This window comes from Ambystoma mexicanum, chromosome 6q (assembly GCF_040938575.1).
Source record: "Ambystoma mexicanum isolate Mex_15411 chromosome 6q, UKY_AmexF1_1, whole genome shotgun sequence".
Taxonomy (NCBI): domain Eukaryota; kingdom Metazoa; phylum Chordata; class Amphibia; order Caudata; family Ambystomatidae; genus Ambystoma; species Ambystoma mexicanum.
Window position 1 is genome coordinate 290,196,109 of NC_090937.1, and position 19,673 is coordinate 290,215,781.

The 19,673-nt window shown below is 43.5% G+C and overlaps 1 protein-coding gene across 9 annotated transcripts in view; it reads left to right on the plus strand.

The window, feature by feature from the left end:
* SLC24A2 (solute carrier family 24 member 2) overlaps nt 1-19,673 on the plus strand; it is a 1,614,118-nt gene that overhangs the window by 765,460 nt on the left and 828,985 nt on the right. For all 9 annotated transcript variants that reach the window (XM_069630764.1, XM_069630770.1, XM_069630763.1 and 6 more), the window contains exon 4: nt 18,218-18,250. In XM_069630764.1, the coding sequence (XP_069486865.1) occupies nt 18,218-18,250 (33 nt within the window). The remainder of the gene's footprint in view (nt 1-18,217; nt 18,251-19,673) is intronic.

Here is a 19,673-nt window from a genome sequence, read left to right on the forward strand (position 1 = left end):
ACCATCTTCCTCATCCGTGCCTGGGGGATGGAAGAGATGCAGGTCATCAGTGATGGTGTCACATGGCAGAGATAATACATTGCGCTGTGATATTTTCATACATTCATGCATATAATTATTGTAGGGGTGTGGCAGTTGGTGTTATGAGGGGGCATGTGGGCAATCAATGCATGGCTGGTGGCATGGCATTGGTATGGTGGATGTGTGGTGAGTTCCATGGGCACAGTTGGGTCATGTTGCACTTGTGTTGGGATTGGGATTGGCACTCAGAATGCGTGTGTAGCAGGGTGTGGCACACATTCTTGACTGGATATATTGATGTGGGCCTGGGACATGCATTGCCTTGGCTAGTCTCACTTCCACGTCACTTGTGCCACATCATGGTTTAGCCTACACGGATGTGATGGGTCACTCACCTTCTTCTGTGGATGTTGTGGCGCCCACCTCCTGGTCTATGATTCCCTCTATGGATTCAGGATCTATAAAGGTACTTGCTGTCTCCTCCCATGCCGTCAACTTCACAGGGGAGTGTGGGCCCCCGCCTGTCGCCATTGCGGCCCTCCTGTTGTCCGCCAGGATCTTCCTCATCCTGAGGCGAAGGTCATCCCACCGCTTCTGACAGTCGCGCACACTCCTTGGGGTGGTTCCCACTGCTGACACCCTCTGTGTGACCTCCTGCCAGACTTCTTTTTTTTTGGTTTGGGCCGCATGCTTCATGTCAGTGCTCCTGATCGTGTCCGCATGCTGGGCCTGGGTGTCAGCGAGCATACTTAGCTCAGCGTCTGAAAAACGCAGTTTTTGCTTCCTGGGGGTCGCCTTCCTGGTAGCCTTGGACATCCTGCTTCTATTCTGCCACAGAACAACACAAAAGAACTGTTGGTTGTGGAGGATGGCAATGGATTGTGTTTTTAAAGATGGCCGCTGGCCCATTTCCCGTTCCTGTGCGATGACGTAATTTCCGGGTCAGTTTTTTGCGAACACGGTAATACCGTGCCGGTATTAAGGGGTTGGTATGAGGCGGTAACGCTATGGGCGGGCCACCGCAATGCCGGTATATGGGGGTTGGTGGCCGTTTACCGGTATGGCGGTATTGCCACTACCGGCATGGGGGAACGCGCGTGCTTGCGCACTCGTAATCACCCGCTGTTAGCGGGTTCGTACGAGCACGGACCTGCTCATTCCGGCATGGCGGTAATGAACCCGCTTTTACCGGGGAACTCGTAATGAGGGCCTGTGTGTTGGCCTTGCGGGTGCCTCAGTAGTATTACTTGAATAACTTGATTTTAACATTTTAAAAGAAAAGGATCTTAGAATGGATCATTGATTAAAAATGGAGACTGTGTGTTGCCCTTGCGGGTGCCTCTATAGTATAACTTGACTAACTTGATTTTAACGTTAAAAAAGGGGATTTTTAGATAGATCATTAATTCGAATTGGAGACTGTGTATTACCCTTGCGGCCATCTCGCTCAAATCATATATTTAAAAGCTATTTGAATGAGTGTCAATTTAAAGGGGGAGACTGTGTGTTACCCTTACATGTGATCCTTATAATTCATAGGACATGCAAAGTCCCTAATGGGTTGCTTTGTAGTAAAAATGCTTAAAGTGCATATTGCTTTGTATCCGATCACATGTTTAAACCAAAAGGTAAAACAAACTTATTCATTTAACTCACAATGTCACAAATGGAATCACTTTGTGGTAAAAAAAAGGTTACAGGTTAAAGTGCATGGTGCTTTTGTAAACAAATCACATGTTAAAATCGAGGAGTTATTGAGGAAATTGTCACCAAAGGTAGAATTGCCACTTTTTCATAATGACGTTGGTCATAGTTCTAAAACCCGTCAAATCTATTCACATTGTTAAAAATTTCTATGAAATTCACAGATGTAAAATTATGGCACATTGCAAACCTGCAAATGCAGCATACCTTTTCTGTAAGTGCACATTATTCTCTCCTATTTACAAGTGATGAAACAATCATTTGAAAAAAACTTTAAAGAAAAACCAATAAGAAAAAAAGAGTGCAAAAACTGCAACCAGATGCTTAGACGTCTGATTCGTACTTAGTGTACTATAAACCTTAACTTTTTCTTTTTGCACACAAAATACAGAAAATGGGATTTCTAAGAGATACAAGATTAAAGAAAGTGTATACTTGATGAAACATTAGAAGTGAAGAATAAAGGATAGAAGTTAAAAATACACCTTATTTTTCATATTTGCCTAAATATTCCAAATGTATTTCATTCATCTTATTTGGATCTAACTGTGGGAACACAGTCTGATTATCGCGATGGTCATAGTTTTAGGATCCCAGGAATACATATAATTCTTTGTCACGATTGTGACCTCCCGGAAACTTGGTGTTAAAATCCACTGTGTATCTTGATTCCATTTGTCTCAATTTTCGTAATCTGCCCCCACCTCTTGGGAGTATTCCCACTGAGTCAAGAATGAAATATATGAATGATCCAATATCATTCTGAGGAATGTCTTCGAAATGTTTGGCAAGTGGATGGGACATGTCATGATTCTTAATTGCACGTAAATGTTGTAATATCTGTAACTTGGCTTCCAGTTTTGTGCTACCAATGTACCACAAATTACATGCGCAAGTAATCACATAAATGACAAATTGTGTAGAACACCTCAAATCTTGTTTAATCTTGATTTCATTTTTGGTTCGAGGGTGTAAGAAAACCTTGGTGTTCATCCCGTAACTTCATGCTTTGCATTTAGCACAAGTGTAGAAACCTGGTAATCTTTTTGTTAACCAGGTATTGGTGCTCTGTTTTTTAGGTGACTGAAACATACTCAGTGCCAGTTTTGTTTGTATTGATGATGGTTTACTATAGGTTATTGTGACATGTGACGGCAGGTGTGGACTGATATCAAGATCTCCTTTCAAAAGATACCAATGCTTCAAAATCTGTTTCGTTTCTTTGGCTCCGGAATTGTACGTAGTAATGAATCTAATAGTGGAGTCCTCATTCTGTTGTTCTTTTGTCTGTTCTTTATGCAAGCTCTTTTTTGCTAGAATCATCTCTCAATTTATTTTGCAGCTGCGGTCATAGGCTTTACTTATGATTTCTTTCTTGTATCCTGCATTTGGAATCTTGCTGCAGTTTTTTTGCGTTGATCTCCCACAATTAATTCTCACTGCAATTCCTTTTAATCCGTAAAAACTCACCATACGGAATACTATTTTTGAGACATTATGGGTGAGCACTTGTCGCATGCAAAAGTGTATTGGTGCTTGTTTCATTTCTATGTAGCTCTGTACTTATGCTGTTTCCAATTTCTTTCACTTTTATGTCTAAGTAGGCTATTTTCGACTTGTTATGATGTTCTTTAAATTTCAGATTCGGATGGTTTTGGTTCAAGCTGTGAAAGAAACAAGTCCATTCATTCATTTGCTGTTCCATTCCAGATGATAAATAAATCATCAATACATCTTTGCCACATAATTATTTTTTCTGTATGTTTCTTCTGGTTGTCACTGCAAAAGAGTTCTTCCTCCCAAGCACCCATATATAAATTCACAAAGGTTGGGGCTACTGCTGTGCCCATTGCTGTTCCACAGATTTGATTATAGTACGTGGAATCAAACATGAAAGAATTGTGGGTCAGAATGAAGGACAGCATGTCCAAAAGCATACATGAGTGTTCTCGATAGCCTAGCGATCTGGTGGACAGAAATCTTTTGACCGCATCTATGCACTTTTAATGTGAAATACAGGTGTATAGGGAAAATACATCCAATGTAACCAGAAGGAAATCTGGTTGCCAAGGGATGTGTGCAATTTGATTCAAAAAAGCTGTTGTGTCCTTGCTGTAAGAAGGTAAAATTTCCACAAAAGGGAACAGACAATTATCTACATATGTCAAGGTGTTTTCTAGTAAGGAGTCTATTGATACCACAATCGGTCTTCCTGGAGGTCAGGACATTGATTTATGAATTTTCGGTATGAAATGTATGAGTGGAGTCTTGGGGTAGTTTTTGGTTAAGAATTGTTTCTCTTTGATTGTAATGAGATCAAAATTGTGCCATTTGTCCAACATAATGTCATACTGCACTTTGTATTCAGGATATGGATCACTGGGTAATCTGACATAGCTACTGGTGTCTTTCAATTGTCTTTCTGCCTCCCTCTGATAGTCCTTGGTGTTAAGGACTACAACATTGCCACCTTTGTCTGATGACCTTATTGTGATGGAGTTGTCTGCTTGTACATTTTCCATGGCTGTGTGTTGTTGTTTAGTTCGATTATATTTCAGTTTGACTGTTCCAGGTCCAACCGCCAATTTTTTGAGGTCGTCCCAACAAGGTCCTGAAATAAATCTATTGTGGGACATAGAATATTGGAGGGATTAAATTTTGATTTATTTTTCATTTTGCTTGGAGCGGCCATGCCAGTATCAATTTCTGTTGATAATTCTATTTGCCACTCATCTTGTGCTTCATGGGGGGAAATCATAATAGCTACCTCTTCTCCTAGCATTGCTAGGTCTCTTATTGCCGGTATGTCACAGATGTTGAGGTCTGAAGGAATTATCTTTTCACTGGAGTTTGTGTATGGTCCAAGTTGGCATGGAATTTTGTTAGTCTTAGTTTGCGAATGAAACAATATAAATCAATCCTTGCTTGGGAATAATCGAATTTGGCGGTGGGGCAAAAAGAGAGGCCCTTTCCCAATACTTCATATTCATATTGTGTTACGTTTCTGTCCAACAAATTGATTACTTGCATTACGTCTTTGACTGTGTGTTCTTCTTGTTTCTTCCAGAGCGTGTCTGACGGCCTGTTGATTGGTCCCGTTTTCCTCCTTTGTCCCTGACGCCCCCTTGTTGACCTCCTTTTGCTGACATTGATTTCTGGAATTGTTTGCCTTTGTTTGTATTTCGCACTTGTGGTGTTTTGCCCACCTGATGTAATAGTCCAATTTCTTCTAAAAAATGTAACCTAATAGGGGTATCTTCAATGCTGGAATTTAAGACATTTGTGGAAGTGCTGGTATTTTCCTCTATGTCCGATTCGATAAGAATTGTGCTTTCATCTTTGGCATCTTCTTTCTTTTGAGTAATTTTACGGAAATTATCATATTTTCTTGCAAAGGTGCAGATACGACCCGTGGCTTAGTCTTCCTTATCTCTCAAGAATTTTTTCTGTTTCCGTTCTTTTATTTCTTCTTCATATTTGCTTATGTTTGTCTGCATTTGAATTTTTATTTTGTTTGACTCTGCATCTGGACCATTGTATACATCTTGTTCAAGTACTTCAATCTCATTGAGTGCTTTAATTCTGTCGCTTTTGGCATACGTGACTAAAATTGTCAGCATTTTAAAAGAACATTCACTGGTTACTTCCCCCCATTCATTCAACATTGCAGGATCAGGGTCCTCATATGTCGGTATGATGAAGATTCTAAGACCTCTAGGTATTCGGCGATTATCCAAATAGTTCTGTAGGGATTTTATATCCCACCTCTTGTTATTTTCCTTTTTGTGTAATTTCTCTAGTTTAGACATTTTTTGTTGTATAGTTCTCATTTGCTTCGGTTGTGCACTTTCAATTTGTTTTGGCATACATTGCAAGGTTTCATTGAATACAATAGACACCTCTGCATCTCTACTGCCTTCCTTGTCTGTCATTATTGTGTGTTTGAATTACTAAATAGACAAACAAAAAACACGCTGTATCTGTGGATAATGATTGTGTTTTTCTTCTTCTATACTTCAAATGTGACTATTGATGCAATATGGTCCATTGTTAATATTTGGAGGTATAGGGGATATTTCCACGTGTTGTGGAAGCTTTATAAGCGCACAGTTGTTGTGCTACGCCGTGTGGTATTGTTGACAGACAAAAACATATATTGGCTGTTGACATCAATATGCGGGTCAGGAAAACAGCTACCTTACCTGTGTTGTTCAGGTCCTCCGACTTGTGCAGCACAGGTGGCTGCTGACCTCTGACCAGTAATGCGAGTCTGTTCCACGGCGAGTTTAAAGATTCAGCTGCATTAGAACGCAGGGTTGCGTGTGCTGAAAGTTCACGTTTAAAAAAAAACATCTGGCTGGATCGCGTTGCGCTCCTGCTGCAGCTTGAAAGATTCCTCCGATGAAATCCACACGGGTGCTCGTTGCTAATCGCGGCCAGACCGCGTTGAAAACATTAAACAGAAAAGAGACTGAAATCCAGTCTTGGGCGCAGCGGCACTCCGGCTGTAGTTGTGCTGAAAAACTTAATTCTTACTCATAAATCTTCATGCAGACCCTGTTAACTATGCAGCCAGAAAGTCCTTTATTAATAAAAAGGTATATGGACAAGGAAGGCAGCAGCAGTGTTGCTCAGGAAAGAACGACGCGTTTCACCCTACTCGGGCTTCGTCTGGTATGTGTAATGGAGAGAGGACTACATTATTATAGACAAGTTGTATAAGTCCATCTTCACTGTTTAGCACTCTTGTGTGTTAGTATAGTATCTAACGCTTTCCTATAGAAGCACGCAGACATTTTTAAATGTCTTTAACAATGCATTCGTTCTATTTGAATGCCTGTCTTTAAACAATGCAATTGAAGAATACATGTTATGCATATTCCATAATTTTCACAGCACTTCATTGTCCCAAGTGGATTTGTACTAAAGTGCTCGGTGCTTTTAATAACAATATTATATTGGATTATTAACAATGCATTGTATAGTGTTCACTAAGTTTCATTGTCCCAAGTGGGTATAATAAAGTGCTTAGTGCTACTAATGACATCACGGTGACCCTTCAGAGCCGCCTGTTTATATAACTATTGTACGGTGCACAGTGCCTTTTTATTACAGTTGATGTTATATACTAAAGTGCTATGTGCTATGAGAACACAGTTGGACTACTAAACAATAAAGTGCTATGTGCTTTCAATGTGAATGTTGCAAATCTGTGGCTAAATCGAATGTTGGAGTTGGAGACTGTGTGTTGCCCTTGCGGGTGCCTCAGTAGTATTACTTGACCAACTTGATTTTAACATTTTAAAAGAAAGGGATCTTAGAACGGATCATTGATTAAAAATGGAGACTGTGGGCCTCATTACGACCCTGGCGGTAAGGGGTTTACGCCAGCGTTAGCTGCGCCGACCCCTTACCGCCAACTACGAGTTCCCAGAGCGCCATGGTCACTTTTCCGCCCGCTTTTTGCGGGCGTAAAAATCCATGGCGCTATGGGACCTCGGTGTTAATTACGCCACCGTAGTGTACGGTGGCGTAATTAACACCTTCCCCACTCCCATTGAGCCCTATAGGGCCGAAATGGGAATGGCGAAGGGTAAATGGGTCAATGGGGACTTACCGCCCCGCCAACCTCGGAATGGGGCGGTAAGTTCGCCATCCGCCATGGCGTAAAGGGACTTTGCGCCATGGCGGAAAAGTCCGCCGATGGCGGAAAAAATCCGCCAGGGTCGTAATGAGGGCCTGTGTGTTGCCCTTGCGGGTGCCTCTATATAACTTGACCAACTTGATTTTAACGTTAAAAAAGGGGGATTTTTAGATAGATCATTAATTCAAATTGGAGACTGTGTATTACCCTTGCGGGCGTCTCGCTCGAATCATATATTTAAAAGATATTTGAATGAGTGGCCATTTAAAGTGGGAGACTGTGTGTTACCCTTACATGTGATCCTTATAATTCACAGGACATGCAAAGTCCCTAATGGGTTGCTTTGTAGTAAAAATGCTTAAAGTGCATAGTGCTTTGTACCCGGATCACATGTTAAAACCAAAAGGTAAAACAAACTTATTCGTTTAACTCACAATGTCACAAATGGAATCACTTTGTGGTAAAAAAAAAATCACATGTTAAAACCAAGGAGATATATATGTATAATGTTGCATGGGGGAGGGATGAATACCTAGTACGTTCTTCAACGCTGGCTCCCCTACTCCCTGCAACAAGCTCTCTGTGCAGTGCTGGTGAGTCTACCAGTCACATTTGTTTTACTCAGGGTTATTTTAGCTTCATTCGCTCACTTTGTCACATTGTGCGAAATTATGAAATATGCTTGTGTGCATTTGCTAATTACGCTGTAAATGGTTAGAGGAGCATGGCTGGCTTCACTTGACGCACAGCTAACTAAAAATATGTTCTCGTCTTGGTACAATTAGGTTGGGGGTTCAGGATTGTACTGTACACTTACAGAAATTATGCAGTTTCAGGATGCAGGAACGAATGGCAGTGCCAGGTTAACACTTAAAATGGAGGTGGGCTCAGAGGAGAGACAGAAATAAGGTGTGGTGAAGTCACATAAAATGAACGTGCCTGCTGTGACATGCTGATGGACCCTGTGGCAATTGTTGCCTCTTTCTGCAGCCCCTTTCCTGACCATCAAAAGATAATAAGTGCCAGAGCCCAAATATGTTCTAGCACTGCTGTTACATTGTGGGTGGGCACCACTGCTGCCACCACCCACAGCTACTCCCCACAGTGTCGACATACTTAGGGTTACACAACAGCTTGCGCCCGCTCATTGTGGTTGTTGGATGCACTGACTATGACCACTTCATAATTAAAGTGAGTCTGAGACAATAAGTGCCTGGAGCTCAAATATAAGGGCCATGGCTGAGCACTGGAAAACACTGACGCAAATTAAGCACTGAAAAGGGCAAAGTTGCAAACACAGATTAAACAATGCGAAATGAGTCAGCGGCAGCTCAGGTGAACTCACGGTTTGTCAGCTTGCAACATGAGAAGAGGTGCTGGAGTTGTTATTTTTTTGGTGTTGCTCTTTTAGCAGTTCCTCACCTTGTTTGATATGTCAGAGTACCCTCATTTTGATGTGGGGGGGGGGGGGTGATTGGATCGTAATTTGCTGGCAGACACTCCACCAGCAGAAACATTCAATGCCTGTGGATTTCATGCATGGAGCTGTGGGGTGGAGCGTAAGGACTGCTTCTGCCTCCCAAAGCCTCCCTGTCCAGTGGAATGTCAAGAATCTTGACTGGGGTGGGGCCCAAGTGGGGCACTGACTTTTGCAGGGGTGTTTTGAAGTATGAGTGTGCTCACACAGACACATGCATACACAGACACACACACGTCATAGTTTAGGATAATGGGGTGGCACCTGGGGTGGCCAATCAGATTTCAGGGGCAGTACGTTCCACCCCAGGCAACTCCCTGGACACCCCCATGTCTCTGTGCATGATAACCCCATGCATCTCGGACTGCCATCAATTGTCATGCATGGAAAAAGGCTGGTAACCACATAATTTTGCATTTTTTGTAGGTTTTGTACCTGCAGAAATAAGGTGGATCCCAGGGGGATTCGTGTAAATGCCGTCCGCCATGCACAAACATGGTGATAACTATATTTATGGGATGGGGTGTACCTCAAGCACGTAAAGTCGGGACCGGATGGATTTTCGTGCCTAAAGTACACCCCATTCTTAATATTGAAAATTACGCAGAGAGAACTGCTTACTAGCAAGTGTAAGCATGAATGATCCTCTGTGCATTGTATTTTAACTTAGCCCATATTGTCTTCCTTTCCTTGGATATGATAATGTTCTATGTAGCATATGCATTTATAATACGCAGAGTGCCCTTCTATCATTTTGAAGATTTGCATTGTCTGTTTTACTCTTAAGTTCTTCCAGATGGGACAGGAATGATGACTGTTGCCGAAGCTGTTACTTTGGGACAAAGAACCCGATTCTCGAATCCCAGCCTCCCCCACTTGAGCGCATTATGTGATCCTGGACAAATGTCTTTCCCTCAATGTGCTTCATTAAACAAATACATAAATAATGATCTTTAAAACCTCTCTGCCATCACTGTTTGCAGGCCTAATGGGCAGACAATGCTAAAACATTGATGATTCCATCATTAGCAAATCTTGGTGTGGAGTCAAATAGGTGAGGCATTCCAATCTAAGAGGAATTTAAAAAAGTAAACAAATTGTAACTTCTGCTCCTAAAATTCACAATCATTATTATAATTGGTTATTTATAATGCGCTTAATAACCAGAGGTTTCTAAGCGCCAAGCGGGATCGAACCTGTGTTGCTCTGCATCGTCTTGTGCTTTGCCCCTGAGCCATCCTCCTGAGACTCATTATCGCATGCAAGATGGCCTCACAAAACCCCATAACGTTACTTGCTTGACCCACACATCCACCCGCCCAAGTACATTTTTGTCATTCTTGCCTATTCAAACCTCTATGTTAAATGAGCTAGAACACCGTCAACCTTCCTGAATATCTTTTCATTTATAGGAAACTAGCTGGGGTACCCGGTGTTGCCCGTGTCCTGATCGAGTGGTGTCTCATGTGCCCTGGAGTATGTTGCTCTTGTCCTCTTGTCAGCAAGTCTTCCTTTAATTTGCTCTGGTGTCTCATGTGCCCTGGAGGATGTTGCTCTTGTCCTCATGTCAGCAAGTCTTGCTTTAGTTTGCTCTGGTATTTCGTTTGCCCTGGTGAGAGTTGCTGTTGTCCTCTGGTCAGCAAGTCGTGCTGCTGTTTGTTGTGTTTCAGAAGCTCATGATATTGATTTTCAATGTGCATCAGATGGAGCTTTTCCAAGTAATATTCGTTTTTTGTGCATCATGTTTCAGTCACTCAATGGCTTCAGCACATTTAAGAAAATGTCCAAGAAAGATTGATAGATTGTGCTTTCTTCTTTTGAATGAACCTAAGTAAATTGTAACTTTGCCATTTCCCATATATGAGTGGCGTGATAAAACAAATGTAATTTTTTTTTAATTCCCTTTAAAAATGCTTTAATAAACACGTTTGAACTGTATACAGTTGTAATAAATTTCAAAGGATTAACCAACACATCGAACATTTTGCTTCTGACACTTTTTCAAATGTTGCCTCCTTCTAGTACCTACTGTAGGGAATAGGGGTGAGCATCAGTAAATGAGGCTGTCTACAGAACAATTTTTTTGCATCCAAACATAGACCACAATTTTGCCACAGACAAATGAGGAATCGATGCAAAATTTTGTAGCAGTGGGCTCAACAAACATACACACATACATACATACAGCTTTATATATAAAGATGCTATGATTTAGGCATGCACAGTACTAGCAGACCCGCTTGGTAAACATTCCTACCCTACCTACATGCAGACAATCTCCATCCTCAGCACAATAGGGGGTTTCTCTGCATCTTTATGCTTTACGATAGCTCAACCCATCTTTGATGCAACAGCTCCCAATTTCCAGTCCAAGACCTGTGGTGAGTCAGTGTACTTTCACTCACAGTCACATATCACTATACACTCAATCATAGAGGCCCAACATCAGAGATGCTTACAGTACAATCATAATAACGTTGCCACTCACTGTGATCCTCACGATTTGTTACTCTAATTATGCTAAAAATGATTCAGACTAACAGACTTCCAAACTCAGAGCCACTCATTCCCCCATGTGACTCAAAATATAGTACGAATCATGCCGCTGTACCTCATTGTTAACCCTATGCATCCTGCTCCATGATGTCCTATTATCTCTGTACTAGCGTACAGGCCCAAAGTGCAGGTTTTCATTGACACAGTAGGACCACTATATATGCTAAGCCAGCAGCTCCCTCTAGCCGTGACAAAGAGCGAAGCTATGCGAATTGGCATTGTCTCAATATATCCTAAGGCAACAGCTCCCTCTAGCGGAGACAACAGGCAAAGCTATCACTGCATCAGACAAACCGACAGGGACAAACATACATCTGGCCTTTTATTATATTGTTAGATTCATCAGAGAACAGTGTTTCATTCTTCCAAATCTTTTGCATTTAATCCCTGTTTCCAGTTTGCCTTGTATCTCTCAATGTGCCTGCTGGTCCTTCCACATGTTTTCCTTCCTTCACCATCTATCCTCATCACTACACGCTCACATCTTCTTTCTATTGCTCTTCACATCGCTCATACTTTTTCCAAAACTTCATAATGCGAAACTTACACAAACTCTCCATTTGACTTCCCCTCTGTAAATCTCCCTGTACAGTACCTTTAATTTCTTAACATATCAGTTTTTGCATGTCACTCCATAGGGGCCTCATTACACGTTTGCCAGCCTGGAAACAAGGGTGCTAGTAAGCTCACTGGCACCCTTGTTTCTGGATCGGCAAACTGTGTGTTTGCTTGCCGGGGTTGCTGCACCTGACACTTCTGACCCTGCCGGGCGCAGCGGCCACGCTAGGCATACACTTCATGGAAGTGCCAGCACCATTAATAACGGTGCCGGTGCTTCCAAGCCCCCACTCCCATAGAGTCCTAGTCGACTCTATGGGAATGGGGATGTACATTTTACCAGTGCCTGAATTCCCGGGCCGCCCGACTTGTAAACTCCCGTTGGCACCGGGAAGTTGGGCGCGATAACATTTTACAAGTCTGGTGGCAACCCACCAGCAGCACCGTCAGGTTTACCGCCAGACTTGTAATGAGGCCCATTACCAACTTCATTTCTTACTGTCTCCGTCTGTCCTCCATCTTCTAACAAGCCCATCCATAGACCACAAGTTCCTCCATCTTTCACCGCCTCCTGCCCAGTGCTCAAAATGACTCAATTCCGTTTCGCAGAAAAATTGGTGGTTTCAAGGCAAAATGTACCTGATCCATTAATTTCACCTGTGGGGTGGGTTTGAGAGTTTACTATCCTTTTCCTGATCAAAAGTTTGTGTTTCATAGTTTTGTTTTGGGAAAAACGAAATTTCTGGTGTTTTGTCTCCTTGAATTTCGTTTTGCCCCAGAAATTTCGGGCCAAAAAAAACAAAATTTTGGAGTGAAAACAAAATTTCCATATGGGAAGAAACGCAATTAAAAATTCAAAAGTCAATGAAAAAGCATTGTTAAAGGGACGTTATGGTTACAAGTAAAACCGAAAAACTTCAGAAATTCGCCATTTATGGTAAGCTAAGCAACCATAACACACTGCGTCACACTGCAGGAGCAGTGCTATCCCCAACAAACCTCTGCCTGCAAAGAAGGTATGCCTGTGTGCATTTACATGCACTCACGGGCGCTCACGAGGACACGGTAACATTTTCATTAAGGACTGTCAGCCATAGAACTTTTCCTCTACATCCTAGGCTGCCACATGCTCCTGTGCACTATTGATGACAAGAACGTATTGAGTACGTTCCCACCCGCCGCCATCAGGAACCACGAGGGCTACCACACCGTAAAATGGCCGACGCCTGACCAGGAGACTCCATTGCCCTACTTCCTTGTTGCACCCGCGCTGATTGGTTCGCCACCTTCATAAAGGCCAATCAGAATCTGCCAGCAGGCGGAGTCGACTTCGCAACAAAGGCTTGCAGCTAAGGCTACATGCCTGTCTGAGCCGGGAGAGCCCGGGGAGCCCCCAATTCTCTGCATCATGCACAAATCGCAGTAAGTTCTCTACACAAGCATTTGAACTTTCATGATTGTCCTCTACAAATCCACTGCACTATGGTACCGACTCTTTGTCCTGTACACTAACGCAGCAGCGACATGCGCCAACTACTGCACGTAACAATTCATTAACCACTGCCCTAACAGCAGATATATTAGTCACTTACCCATTGTAGCATGTCCTCTTTGCTAAGAGCTCTAATACACGATACTCGGCAATAGTCGTTGTGTCCATTCCCACTCTGCTGCTTTGTTTGCTCTTTTCCCTACGCCAACTTTTTCTATGCTACTTACCTCCCTCTGACACAGCTCGAGTACGAGCCACGTCAGATGTACTGCACATCATGTATTCTATCCTGTCTACCCTTTGAAAGTATTGGCCACCTTATTTTTTTCCCTCCTAAATCTGCCTGCCCGATTGGGCCACTGCCTGCGTTACCGTGTATTGTACTGTCTATGTTAAGCCATAACGTGTCATATCTGCCACATGCTGGCCGTTTGCCCAAGTGCTGCCCTCTTTACCTGCACGCTGCTCGCCTGACTGGGCCACTGCCCTGCTCCCAAGTACTGCCGCCCACCTTGCGCCATCCTATGCCCACTTTGGAAGGCATTTTTGTGCAACACTACCTTGTATTCACCTACTGTATCCATGCCCACTGCACTGCTTGCCAGCATCGCCCTCCACCTTGCAATGTCTGTTATCTAAATTGTTGATGTCTTACAGTGAAACTCTATGCAAAGTATTGCCAATCCTGTTTGTGCGCTGAAAGGGTTATCCACCAACTCTGTTTTACTGCTATTATTCTGTTACTTATGCTGCCTGCTGAACGCCCACTCCTCATGTAACCCCACCAGCCCACTCTAATACAGCCCAGGCTAACACTCTACAGCAACCTCACCAAACATGTCTCCTACACTCCCACTCTCCCACAACATACCACCCATGCCGTCCCTTCCAGCGCTAACCATATGTTCACTCACCACAAGATTATTACCCACCTCTACAATCTCTAGACCAACTCTACCACTCTCATACAACGTGCCTCCCATGCCCTGCCTCCGAGCCCTAACCATAGGCTCACCCAACACCAGACAAACTCCCAACCACTCAAGGCCCACCCCACACAGCACCATTCCCTGCACACAAACCAACACTCGCCCTATGCCCCTTCACCTTAGAAATCAAAGGCTAGGCACTCGATCGCACCACCTCTCAACCACCCCAAATACACACTCTGCCAAGTCACCCCTTAGGACACCTTCACCAAATGTCACCTCACCGCTAAAAACACGCAGCGTAACTACCACCACCACCCACAACCCTCTCAAAACAAAACCTAGGAAAATTCAGGAAACACAACTCCAATGCGCCCTCATTAATGCATGTTCCATCCCAGCGCATACCATGGAGATCCAGGATCTCATCACTGACCTGAACCCAGACATCCTAGCCATAACCGAGACGTGGTTACACACAGCATATGGTCCCACCACCTGCCAAACCCTACCACCTGGATACATCATCCTGCGCCAAGATAGAACCTCTAGTAAAGGTGGAGGGGTTGCCATAATCACTAGGGAAACCCTCAACGCCAGACAACTCAAAACCACCGAAGCTGATAACTTTGACATGCTATCAGTACAAATATCCCCATCACCTAACGACACCATTACATTCCACACCGTTTATCGGCCCCCAGGCCCTACACTCGACTTCCAATATAACATCACCCACACACTAGGAGCTAACCTCAAAGCAAATACCTGTGCTATCCTCCTAGGCGACCTCAACCTGGGCTTCAAAGACCCCAAAGACAAGAAAGGTAAAGCCCTCTCCAAAGCTCTCCAAGACCTAGGCTTCTTCCAATTAGTCACCGATCCCACTCACATCAAAGGTCGTATATTAGACTAGATCGCTGATCACAACTGTGAGGTAGACATCAGCTCCAATACCCCAAGTCAATGGGCTGACCACCATCTTCTGCACTTCTTCATACCAACTAAAACAGTGCCCAACTTAAACACACCAGCACCAGCCACACTGGCCAGGTCCAAGAAACTGCTCACCGTAGAAAGAATCCTCCCTCTCCTCAACACATCTTTACTTGCCCATCCTACCTCCCAAGATCCCACAGAACTAGTAGAAATCTACAACACCACTCTCAAAGAGGTACCAGACACCCTAGCCCAACTGAATTGAAAAAAGCCAAAGCTAGACTACACGCCAACTCATGGTTCACACAATAACTGTCAGACATACGAACCACAAAAAGGGCAGCACTAACCGCCTGGCAAGCAAACCCATCTACCATCACAAGGGACACATACCTTACAATCACTAAACAGTACAAGCAGGCCATCTCCAAAGCTAAAGCGTCCACATACAACTCCAGAATAGTGAAAGCTAACTCCCAAACTAAAGAGCTATTCGCCATCTACAACGAACTGACCACCCCCCCTACGCCGACACAACCTACCGAGAAAAATGGTGTAACAACATCCAACATGCCATGTTAGACAAAATCAAAACTCTCCAAAAAAAAATCAAGACACAATAAGACAACCTTCCCACAATCACTCCGCCCTCACCAGAGCTTTCGACCCCCCCGCTGGTCCCAGACTCCCCACACGACACAAACAAGCCCACATCCTTTGCATTCAGGGAAGTAACAATCCCTGAAGTCCTATCAATCATGAAGCGCATCAAACCTTCACTGTACAAAGGTGACATATGTCCAGCTAATCTAATCAAAGATTGTGCAACTGCCCTTGCCCCATTCATAGCCACATTCATCAACGTCTCCTTCACTAACAGCACCATCCCACACGCCCTCAAGGAAGCATGGGTGCGACCACTACTAAAGAAACCGACCGTTGACCCTGACTCCCCTAACAACTACTGCCCAATCACCACTGTGCCTTTTTTGCTAAAAATTCTGGACAGGCTGCCTATCTACAAATACAGTCCTACTTGGAAACTCATAACATCCTTGGCAAAAGACAATCTGGCTTCCGCCCTCGTCATGGCACTGAATCAGCCTTACTTGACCTTAAGAATCAGCTCCTCAAAGCCATGGACAAAGGCAAGTCCTCACTACTCCTACTCTTGGATCTCTCAGCTGCCTTTGACTTGGTTGACCACAAGATCTTGTGCAAACACCTTGCTGACAATGCTCATTTCTCTCCAGAGGCCACCGCCTGGATCACTTCTTTCCTGGAAGGCCGAGCTATGAGAGTCTTTTCCAACCAAGCCTCAGCATCCCCAATCCCCATTGAGTGCGGAGTGCCACAAGGATCCTGCACCGCCCACTCTTTACAACCTCTTCACACTCCCACTCTTCAGAGACTTAGAAGAATTCGGCATAGCTTTCACAAACTATACCGATGACACACAAATTCTTCTCCCCCGAACAGGCAACTATGAGCAAGACCTCAACACCATCCAATCTACATATGCTCGCATCGAGGCCTGGATGGCCGCCAATGGGCTATGTTTAAATGGGGAAAAAACTGAAATCCTGCTGGTAGGCCCCAAAGAAGCCCTAAAAAAACTAGATGAGACGTACAACTCATTCAGTATTGAGAACACCACCATCACAGCCTCTACTGCAGTGAAAACCCTTGGGGTATATCTGGACTCCATGCTAACAACGGACAAGCAAGTCAGCGCCATCTCATCCGCTGCTCCATTTACCACAAAATTAAATCATAAATGCAGTAAAACCTCACCTTTCGCCAAGCAACCTACTCAATATCGCTAGAGCCACAATTGCCGCAAAACTTGACTACTGTAACATCGCTCTCATAGGCACCTCTGCTAATAACATCAACAAACTTCAAATGGCACAAAACAATTCCCTCAGAGCTGCCCTCAGCATCCCTAAGCGAGAGCACATCTCCCAGGCTAGGAAGGATGCCCACTGGTTCCCTATCAAAGAACGCATAACATTCAAGGCCCTCACCATCACACACAAATGCTTCACCCGGACTGCCCCAGCATACCTAGTAGACAGAATACACCAGGCTCCTGCCCACAGACCCAAACGTGACCAATATTCTCACCTGCTCTCTGTTCCAGCGTTCAACAGAGCGAAAGCTGGTGGCGCCAGCTTTGAAGTTCTAGCCCCAATAGCCTGGAACGCGCTGCCCCTCCGCCTAAGAAGCGAAGAATCCATCAGAGTGTTCAGAAAGTTGCTTAAAACAAAGTTATTTAACTAATACTGTCTACAAATGTACCCTTCTCCCCACTGTTCCATTGTAACTTCGGAACACCCTCCCAACACTATCACTAAAACATGTACTATTGTAACATTGCCTGCACACTAAGTAAATCTTCGGTAACAGCGCCACAATGTTTCCGGGCCGCTGGGCGCTTTATAAATTCAAATAAATAAATAAATTAAAGAAATAAATAAATAACTCGCGCCACCACCGTGCACTGCTAAGACTAACACCTAGGACATCAAAAATGCCATTGATGACATAACTGATGACATTACATGTGAAATACATTTTGATGAAAAGTCCCTACAATGGGTTGTGTTTATAATACAGTTTATTGGAGTTGTGTTGTTAATACAGGAACCTTATCATAGATAAAAATAGGAAATGGCTGCAGTATGCACCATAGAAGTACAACATTTTCAGGACTGTGGCCTAAATAAGTAATTTCATTGTATTGTCTTCGAATGAGGAGACTGCAGTGAGTTGGCCCAAAAGTGGCTGCTTTCATTGATATGTTGTAGCTTTGGACAGGCAATTCTATGCATTGCTTTCATGTTGGAAAATGTTTACTGTACTTTTTAAGAGTCATCTTTTTTCATCTTTTGCAGACATGGCTGGAGAACAGGACATCGCCTACCAAGGTCAGCAAATACTCTTTATTTAATTTACCATACAGCTGCTATATATTTGTTTAACTAGAAATATTTTATATGTTACAAACCAATCAGAGATTTATGAGATGGGGAGCAACGTGGGGGTTGTTGGGGAGATATAAAGAATAGACAACTACTTTTTTGATTTCAGTGATGTATTTTGACTTGAACGCCATCTCATTTCCTCAAGGCTGAAGACTCTTTGTTACCACAGAACCTACTCATGTGCGGGACATATCTAGGCCAAGGCAAGACAACTCAATAGCTGCTTCAGGTGCTCAGCGTTGGGTGTAGGGAGGGCACCAGTGGCCTCAGCAGTAGGGAGTGCTACATCCGGGACACTACAAGCAGAGATGCTTGCCATCATGTAAGGTGGAGACTTCATCCATGTTATCTCTGCACACACTTTGAAGTATATCAGGTTGCATATTCTACACTAAACAAACTCACTTTACTTGCATCCATGCACCAAGGCTAAATTTATGTTGCCTAACTCCCCTGCTTATTTTTATCTGGTTATTTGTCATTTCTTTTTTCTCCCTCTTTCATTTTTACACCATAACATTCACTTATTATGCAGCTTCTTCTGGCTTAATATATCAAACATTCACACATTCTTATCACTACGCACTGTCCGCTAAAGCCTTTAGCCTTTCGACCACTTAGTCTTGACTGTGTGTCCTCTACAGTTCATCAAGCGCACTGCTTCTTAAGTCGCTTATCCTCTCGATACCGACACACATAGAAGTATAAAAAACAGTTTTACTTCGATAATCTCTGTCCCTGTGTGCCTGAGAGCGTGAGGTTATTGAAAGCCTGTTGAGTGAATGCTTTGTAAGGAAGGCATGGTATCAAACATTGAAGGAAGACGCACGTGATCACAGTTCAATGGCGTTAATTGAAGTTTCAAAATGGGTTGGAAAAACACCTGTCTAATCCCAAATCTAAAGATGGGATGAAGCTTCGACCATCAAATAATAATAACGCAGTCCCAGTAGAGTCTTGTCAAAATGAAAGGGCCTATACTAATAAACATAATGCCAATCCTTACTTCTAAATACAAATGGTGTTGAAAACAATGTTATGCAAAAGAAAAGTGTTCAGAAAATGATATGTCAGGATAGTTGAACCTTTGGCTTCCCTTCCCCACGTTTTCAGCATGGGACAAGGCAGCACACTCAAGCTTAGCACACACTCTGGCTTCTCTAGCATGGGGATGCAGTTCAAAACCTCAGTATCAGGACCTTCTGTGCCAAAGACTGCTTGCCATTGAAAGTCTCTTATTTCTGAGGGCCTGATGTGACAAACAAACATTAACGTTCCTTTCTTCTCAGGATTTTCCACATGTGCAATTTCTCATGTGATTCACTGTGCACCCCGGGTTCCCCTCCATCAGGCTCAGGCTCACTTT